The sequence below is a fragment of the Trifolium pratense genome, linkage group LG5 (genome assembly GCF_020283565.1).
Source record: "Trifolium pratense cultivar HEN17-A07 linkage group LG5, ARS_RC_1.1, whole genome shotgun sequence".
Taxonomy (NCBI): Eukaryota; Viridiplantae; Streptophyta; class Magnoliopsida; order Fabales; family Fabaceae; genus Trifolium; species Trifolium pratense.
In genome coordinates this window covers 10,181,697-10,191,153 of record NC_060063.1, presented here as the reverse complement: position 1 = coordinate 10,191,153, position 9,457 = coordinate 10,181,697, and the positions used below count along the sequence as shown (strand labels likewise).

Below are 9,457 nucleotides of genomic sequence, written 5' to 3'. Positions count from 1 at the left end.
TCTTCATAGTCTGCTTCAGCATATTTTGCTTCCTCCCAAGTAGGACATTCATTCTTGTAGTGGCCTAACTGATGACATTTGTAACATTCAACAGTTTCTTTGCTTATTCTTCCTCTGCCACGCCCTCTTGATGAACCATTCCTTCCTCTCCCTCTCCCTGCACCAGAGACTGTGAGAGCTTGTTCATCATGGTTCACCACTTTCTTGCTTTTCATCTTTTGCTCATGCACTATCAGGCTGGATTGAAGTGCATCTAGAGACATTGTAGTCACATCATTGGACTCTTCTATTGAACAAGTGACATAGTTGAATTTCTCTGGCATAGACCTCAAGATTTTATCAACAATGGTTGCTTGCTCCATTCTTTCACCTTGAGAAGTCATCTTGTTCGCAATTGCCATGATTCTTGCAAAATACTCAGTCACAGTTTCACTTTCACCCATCTCAATTACCTCAAATTCTCTGCGAGAAACTTGAAGCTGAGCTCTCTTCACCTTTGTTGATCCCTTATACTTCAATCTCATTGACTCCCAAATATCCTTTGCAGTATCTTTGGCAAGAATTGTTTCTAAAATGGCACGATCAATAGATTGAAACAGGTAATTCTTTACCTTCATATCAGTAATCTTGCTTGCAGCTGCAGCTTTGATTTGCTCTTCTGTTGCATTTGCAGGCGCAATTGTAACTCCATTCTCTATCAATGACCAATACTCCTTTGATCTCAGCAGGTTTTCCATCAACATTGCCCAGTGATCGTAAAATCCATCAAACCTAGGGATTGAAGGTTTCAGAAAATCTGAATTCTCTGTCATGCTTGATGCGCAAGAAAGATAAAGAATTGATGAATTTGCAGAAAGATGCAGATTGAGTCTGCAAGATCTTTGAAAAACTGAAGAAGAAAGAAGTTTGTTGAAGAAGAAACACTTTGAAAACGGTTGTAACAAACTTTTTGATGGTGGTTTTGCAAAACCACCACTAGGTCCTTGGATCTTTGGTTCTGATACCACTTGTTATGATTAAGGGATCTTTCTCATTGATTACTAATGATCACCACACATACTTTATATAGGCAATGTGCCATATACAAGCATTGGGCTTAAAGTACAAACACTTGATATTGGGCTTGCATAATTCTAGGCCCAATATACAATATCCAACATATTTATGTTATAGTTGTGTCTTTAGGGCCTTAAGAACTTTACAAAATCTGCCCGTGAACTCATATTGCGATTACAAAAGATTGACAGTGAAAATTACCCTGAGGTGAGCAATCTCGGTCATGTTCATTGTTCTGCTTTTATTGGTTTAGTTATAGGAAATTTTGAAGATGAACATGTACTAAAGCCTCAATGATTAATGATTTTTGTTCATACAGACTCTTTGCCAAATGTTTATCATAAATGCTGGCCCTGGGTTTAGGATGCTGTGGAACACTATCAAATCTTTTCTGGATCCCAAAACAACTTTCAAAATTCATCTATGTAAAAATGTTATATGTTTTAGCTGCCATTTGTGATTTTTTTATGGTTTAAGGCTGGTCATTTGGCTTGATGTCTCTTTTCAAATCATTATTTAGGTTCTTGGAAACAAGTACCATAGCAAATTGCTTGAAGTAATCAATGCCAGGTACATAATGAATTTCTTAACACATTTCTATTTCTCGGTATGTTTTAGAATTTGTCTGTAGATGAATAGAAGGAAATCAGATTTGGTTCTCTTTGATTTTATTTTATTTCTTTATTCTGTCTTTTTTAGTCATTATGAGACGTTATTTCTATCATTGTAATTCCTTAGTACATTACTTTCTCTTTGATTTCAATGCGGTGTATTGTAATTTCAAAGCATCACTATCAAATACCAATTTCTTAAGCGAGTTGCCAGATTTCTTGGGAGGTACCTGCACATGTTTAGATCAGGGAGGTTGCCTCAGATCCGATAAAGGGCCCTGGAATAACCCTGAAATTATGAAGGTTAGGCTATGTGATGTACTTACCTGCCTTCTAATTGGTCATCTGGTGATCTACTATATCAAACTTGTTACATGCTAACTGTTAATTGTATGTGTTCAGATATTTTGCAGATCATTCTCAGTGGGGAAGCAAGGCGGCCAAGACAGGTCGTAAAAGTTCTAAACAGTGAAGGAAAGGTTATTGCATATGCCAAGCCACGATGCCCAATGGTAAATTATTGTCTGATTTTCATTATTTACTGAATTGAGCGGAGCCTGTTTCGATCCTCGTGCCTCTTCAATGTCCTTTTCATCTTATGTCCTGATAGATTTTGTCACTTCTTTCTTGCAGGTAAAAGGCAGTGATACATCCACAGCTGAATCGGGGTCTGAAGCTGAAGATATAACTTCTCCAAAAACGGTGAAGAGTTACTCACACCTGACGTTGGCCCCTGTTCGTGAGGAAGTAAGTGTTGACCTTGTCTTTTGTTAACTCGGTGTTTAATTGATTGATTGTAGGTTTTCGCACATTCCTCCCCTTAGTAGTTAGTGGTAACTTAGCTGGGTATCACGAATACATTCCAATGGTAGACAAAGCTGTTGATGTTGTCTTGAAGAAACAAGCATCACTCCAGAGGTCTCCTAGTACAAAAGGTTAACAACTTTAACTTATTATTTATGTTATACACGCTTTCTAGTGCTCAGTAACCAAAAGTATCAAAATTTTGAGTGTTGTTTGTTGGTTTGTCCTAAATCTCTATAGAAAGCATTACATTTTGAGCTCCTAATCTTTGGACATTTGCTGGGTGTAAATGTATGAATGTAACTATCACAAGCTTCAACCTACTATGACATGTCATAATAGAAGAATCTGTTTGATTAAAAATAATGAATTCATGACTAATCAATGTTGGATGAAACATAAACTAGTTTGTCTTTAATTCTCATTCTATTGCCAGTACATTGTGTAGCATGCATTATTGCCATGAATATGAATCCACTGCCTTGTCTAGTAGAATTCACTATAACGGACGTGAAAACCATACATACCACTACGAATATGTGTAAATACCCGTAGTGGAATCCCCATGATTTATATTAAAAAAAATTGAAACCATACATACCACTACTGGTATTCATTATAACCGACGTGGAATCCCATACATACCACTACGGGTGGAATCCCCATGATTTATATTAAAAAAATTTGAAACCATACATACCACTACTGGTGTTCATTATAACCGACGTGGAATCCCGTACATACCACTACGGTTAATTGGAAAAACCGACGTGGAAAGTCCATAATTTTAAATAATAATTAAAGAAGAAATACACATACCACGACGGGGTATTAAAAGACCCGACGTGGAAAGTCTGGACTTACAACGACGCCAGCAATCACTACGGCCACGGCCAGTAGTGGAAAGTCCGTTTGGCCAGTAGTGGAATCCCCTTTCTGCACTAGTGCAACCTAGTTGGGATTTCTTCTAGATCCTTTGACGTCATTATGCTCTTAGTTCACAAAAAAAAAAAAAAAAAAACACTTGTCATATGTCCAAGTGTGGTTTTTGTTTGTCACGTGTCCAAATTCAACGATAATAGTGAAAAATTTGACGGAAGGGACCAACATGAAACATGCAGAAAAGATAAGGGACCAACTTGAAATTTTTAAAAGATAAGGGACCAACGTGAAACTTAAAATAAAGATAAGGGACCAAAATATAATTAAGCCTTTTATTTTTAATCATTTTATTCAATTTTCTGGAACAAAAAAACTCGATAAAAAAAAAAGAATTGTTCTATTTTTCTTTGTAAATTGTGACAAAGAAATGGTGTATTATTTCTGTAACGCCCCGAAATTTAGATAGTGAAACTAAATAATTTAATTATAATTAGAGAACTTTCAAGAAATTAAATAAGTGGAGAAAAATAGAGAAAATAAGGAAGAAGAAAATAGAAAAGAATTAATAGAAATATATTTTGGGTCATATAGCCTAAAGATATATTTTAATCTCACATTTTAGAGATACTATGCTTTAGTAATATTTTTGGAAACTTATTTTTGAAAGATATATTCTAATTTTTGAAAATAAAATAGTAGATCTTTTAGGAAATTAAGTTTTGAAACAAATTAGTAATAGATAGCCATTACTTTTATGACTAAGGAAAACCTAATTATTCATTATAAATAGAGGAGATTAAAAGAGAAATAGGATTAGCCAAAAATTACCTAAAATAAAAAAGAAATTGGGAAGGCTGCAAACAGAGGGAGAATAACGTGTCATAGCTACTGAGTTCGGGAAGCTTGTCCCTAACTGCTTTAGTGATTGAATCGCTCTTCGTCGGGAAGAATAACTAAATTTACTTTTCATTAAACGTTTTATTTTGAAAAAGGAATTGGTCCATGTTGTTTGTTCAGTATTTTATTATTGTAGTAGTCATTCAGACTTTGAGAAATTTTCATTGGTTCAATTTTACAAGTTTACTTCCGATGTGTTATCTTTAAATGCTTATTAATCAATCACGTCGAAGATTAGTAACACTCCTTTTGAAATAAAATAATCAACGATTTTACAAATAAAATCAATGGAAGTCCGGGTTGTTACAATTGGTATCAGAGCCTGGTTGGTTCACATGACCAAGAGTCGTAGTGTCTTGTCGTTGTGCGAACACTGTCAAAGCCTAGCCAACGTCATCTGTTGTTGTGTGTCAGTCTTGTCTAACTGTTGGTATATTTTCTCATCTATCAAAGCCTAGCCAGCGTCATCTGTTGTTGTGTGTCAGTCTTGTCTAACTGTTGTATATTTTCTCATGTGTCAATCTCGATGTTTGTAGTCAAATTTGTACATTAGCCACTATTTATTTTACAAAGTGTTTGTTAAGTTCTTGAAATTGTTGATTCTAACTGACATGTTTTCCTTGCATGATATTGGTGATATGTTATATGGTTATCCGATTTTACTGACAATTTTCGAGGACGAAAATTCTAAAAGTGGGTGAGAGTTGTAACGCCCCGAAATTTAGATAGTAAAATAAATAATTTAATTATAATTAGAGAACTTTTAATAAATTAAATAAGTGGAGAAAAATAGAGAAAATAAGGAAGAAAATAGAAAAGAATTAGTAGAAATATATCTTTTTTTGAAAATATATTTTTGGTCACATAGCTTAAGGATATATTTTAATCTCACATTTTAGAGATATGCTTTAGAAATACTTTTGGGAGCAAATTAGGATATGTTTTTGGAAACTTACTTTTGAAAGATATATTCTAATTTTTGAAAATAAAATAGTAGGTCTTTTAGGAAATTAAGTTTTGAAACAAATTAGTAATAGATAGCCATTACTTTTATGTTATAATCTTTTTTACCTCTTTCAAATACTGACTTGAGCGTAGGAGTGTTAACATAGGAGTGTTAACATAGGAGTGTTAACATTTTTGCAGGTACCTTTTCCTCCATAAAGACCAAGAAATCTTCTCATCATCATCTTCCATAACTCCTACTAGCTGAATCATCATCACCTAAGACAATCATTTATGAACAACCGGCCAGTTCGTCTTATATAATCATTTATATTTTGAATAATATAAATTTTAATTATTTTTTAAAAAATTATTCTCATATTAACAGATTGATTAGGATTTTAACGGGTTTTAAAAGACTTTTAAATTAAAAAAAATCAAATATGTATCTCATCTAACAATCCCTAACAAACATTATTTTTCAGCTTTTCATCTGACAACTAATTATTCTTCAACTTTTTATTTGTAAGATCGATTGAAATAAATAAATAAATAAAATACAAAATATTAGTGCTGATATAAATCTTATCCATTAAAAATAAAATACACTGTAAAACTTATACGAGTTCTAATCGATTTAAACATGTTTCATATCATATAACAACAATATCACATAACATGTTTAAACCAGAAGCGGAAGCAAAATTAAAAGCTACTAACCTCCAGCCATTGCTTAGTCTCCTTGCTTGTTGATGCTGCAAGCTTTCTGTTTCAACGTTCCAAACCCTTACTTACTCAAACTCGATGGTGTGAATTCGATGAAGAGAGAAAGCAGGTTCGGTGACCATGAAACAGTGTGAATACGTTCTATTTATAGAATCTTGCCCATCACAAGGTCTTGGAACGTATTTGCACTTTTTGGGGGCTGAACTTAAGCACAATTTAGTTACATCTAAAGTGTGTATATCTGATTATGGGATAAGTGAGAGAAAAAGAGTGGACCAACTCATATGCTTTTTCCCCAAGAATAGGACTCCACAACAACTTAATTTGAAGCCAAAATATAGGGAAAAAGCCAACATTCTCCCACTTGGTCCATCTAACCCATAATCGATCATGACAAGGAACTAAATATAGGAATCATGGCGACATGTCCTCTTATTATGAGTAGTATCTTCCATGTATTACAATATATCAAGTCTCTCAATATCAATCCCCAACTTAATGAAATAACCACATGTTTATTTCTGGTCTAAATGAAGTGAATTTTTCTCAAAATTAATAAATGTGCACATAACAAAAGAAGAAAAATTCAAACTGAATAAGAGTTTCATCAAAATAACAAAAGTTACTTAAAACTACATCGTGGAACCAAGTCCCATCCGTACTACATGATCCTTGAAATTCTTTGGTGGCATGCCTTTAGTCAAAGGATCGGCAATCATTAACTCTGTGCTAACGTGTTCAATGACCACTTTATTTTCTTTAACACGTTCTCTTACAGCTAAGTATTTGATGTCGATGTGTTTACTTCGACTTCCACTTTTATTGTTCTTAGCCATAAAAACCGCAGTAGAGTTGTCACAATACATCTTTATTGGCCTTGAGATAGAATCAACAACTCTAAGCCCAGATATGAAACTCTTCAACCATACACCATGCGAGGTAGCCTCAAAACAAGAAACGAACTCGGCTTCCATAGTGGAAGTAGCCGTCAATGTCTGCTTTGCACTTCTCCAAGATACAGCTCCACTAGCTAGCATAAAAACATAACCCGATGTTGATTTTCGGGTATCAATGCAACCAGCGTAGTCTGAATCGGAGTAGCCAATTACTTCCAAGTTATCTGTTCGTTTGTACATGAGCATGAAATTCTTTGTTCCTTGAAGATATCTCATTACCTTCTTTGCAGCTTTCCAGTGGTCAACACCTGGATTACTCTGATATCTTCCCAAAACTCCAACAGCATATGCAATGTCAGGTCTGGTGCAAACCTGAGCATACATAAGGCTTCCTACAGCTGAAGCATATGGGATGTTCTTCATGTGTTCCCGTTCAAAGTCATTTTGTGGGCATTGACTTAATTCAAATCTATCACCTTTCACAATGGGAGCCACACTCGGTGAACAATTTTTCATATTAAATCTCTCAAGAACTTTATTGATATAGGCCTCTTGAGACAAACCCAAAATGCCTCGATTTCTATCTCTATGGATCTTAATGCCAATGACATAAGATGCCTCTCCCATATCCTTCATATCAAAGTTCCTTGAGAGAAATTGTTTCACCTCATATAGCATACCCTTATCATTTGTCGCAAGCAAAATATCATCCACATATAACACAAGGAAACAAATATGGCTCCCACTGACCTTTTGGTATATACATTGATCCATGACGTTCTCTTCAAAACCAAATGAAGTGATTACTTCATGGAATTTTAAATACCATTGGCGAGAGGCTTGTTTTAATCCGTAGATGGATCTATTAAGCTTGCAGACTAAGTTCTCACCTTCACTAGAGTAGAATCCTTCAGGTTGTTTCATGTAAACCTCTTCCTCTAGTGAACCATTTAGGAATGCTGTTTTCACATCCATTTGATGTAACTCAAAATTAAAATGAGCTACTAATGCCATAATTACTCGAAAAGAATCCTTTTTAGACACAGGAGAAAAGGTCTCTGTGTAGTCGATTCCCTCTCTTTGAGTGAATCCTTTGGCAACAAGTCTTGCCTTATATCTTTCAATGTTGCCTTGTGAGTCTCGTTTGGTTTTAAAGACCCATTTACATCCAATGGCTTTTACACCATTAGGCAACGTGACAAGATCCCAGACTTTATTTGACACCATTGAATTCATCTCTTCTTTCATAGCATCGTGCCATAAGTTTGATTCCTTGCAACTCATGGCTTGTGAAAACGTTTCAGGGTCATTTTCGGTTCCTACATTGTAGTCTGATTCTTGTAGATACACTTCAAAGTCATTAGGAATTGCTGGCTTTCTGACTCTAGTAGATCTTCTTAATGTTATCTCATTATCTTCTTGAGGATCTTGTTGTTCAACTGGTTCAATAACAGGTTGTTCAACATTTTCTTGATGTTCCTCATCAATAACTTGACCTACGTGATCATTTCTAACATTTTGTGGAATTTCAATTGTTGTCTGTCTAACACCCTTTTGTACTTGAGGGGTGTGAATGACAAACAGCCTATCACTTGATCTAGAAGATTCAGCCTCATGGTGATTTTTCTCAGATATTATATCTTTGAAATGATCACTCCCACTAATCAAGTGATCTTCAAGAAATTTTGCATTTCTTGATTCCACAATCCTAGTTTTAAGAGAAGGACAATAGAATCTATAACCTTTAGATTTTTCAGCATATCCAATGAAATGCCCGCTAAAAGTCCTTGGGTCTAGTTTCTTTTCTTGTGGATTATAAATTCTCACTTCAGACGGGCAACCCCAAACGCGTATGTGGTTCAAACTCGGTTTCCAACCCTTGAATAATTCAAATGGTGTCTTTGACACAGCCTTGGTTGGAACTCGATATAATAAATACGCAGCCGTCTTTAAAGCTTCTGTCCACAAAAATTGAGGAAGATCGACATTACTCCTCATACTTCTTACCATGTCCATTAATGTTCGGTTTCTTCTTTCTGCCACACCATTCTGGTCAGGGGATCCAGGTGTAGTGTATTGGGCAACAATCCCATGCTCTTGAAGAAACTTTGCAAATGGACCGGTTGCTTGTCCACTCTCAGTGTATCTACCGTAGTACTCTCCACCTCTATCAGATCTCACGATTTTAATTTGTTTTTCACATTGTTTCTCTACTTCAGCCTTGAAAACCTTAAATGCTTTTAAAGCTTCATCTTTAGAATTAAGTAAGTAGAGATGCATATACCGTGAAAAATCATCTATAAAGGTGATAAAGTATTTCGGACTACTTGCGTCCATGTCTGGACAACAAATATCTGTATGTATGATTTCTAATAGGCTTGAACTCCTATGTGCACCCTTTTTGAACTTGTTAGATTGCTTACCCTTAATGCAATTTATACAAGTCTCGAAATCGGCAAAATCTAGGGTACTAAGTATCCCGTCATTTACTAATCTCTTAATTCTATCGATTGAGATGTGTCCCAACCTTCGGTGCCATAACATTGAGGATTTTTCATTCATAACACATCGTTTCAAACCAGCAGTAGCAGTAACATGCATTGAATTATAAGTAGCGTTATTTTGTAAATTAATAAAATA

The 9,457-nt window shown here is 35.1% G+C and overlaps 1 protein-coding gene across 1 annotated transcript; it reads left to right on the top strand.

Annotated features, from left to right (window-relative positions):
• Positions 1-1,531: 1,531 nt before the first annotated feature.
• Positions 1,532-2,703, top strand: LOC123885582 (phosphatidylinositol/phosphatidylcholine transfer protein SFH6-like). Its single transcript, XM_045934868.1, has 4 exons — positions 1,532-1,626; positions 1,871-1,970; positions 2,081-2,179; positions 2,301-2,703. Exons 2-4 carry the CDS (start codon positions 1,965-1,967, stop codon positions 2,439-2,441), a joined length of 246 nt encoding a protein of 81 aa, XP_045790824.1. The 5' UTR covers positions 1,532-1,626; positions 1,871-1,964; the 3' UTR covers positions 2,442-2,703.
• Positions 2,704-9,457: the final 6,754 nt, after the last annotated feature.

Bases quoted from the DNA above. Each gene is read 5' to 3' on its own strand.
- LOC123885582 (XM_045934868.1), top strand. The intron at 2,180-2,300 runs GTAAATTATTGT...TCTTTCTTGCAG, and splicing joins CCAAGCCACGATGCCCAATG to GTAAAAGGCAGTGATACATC.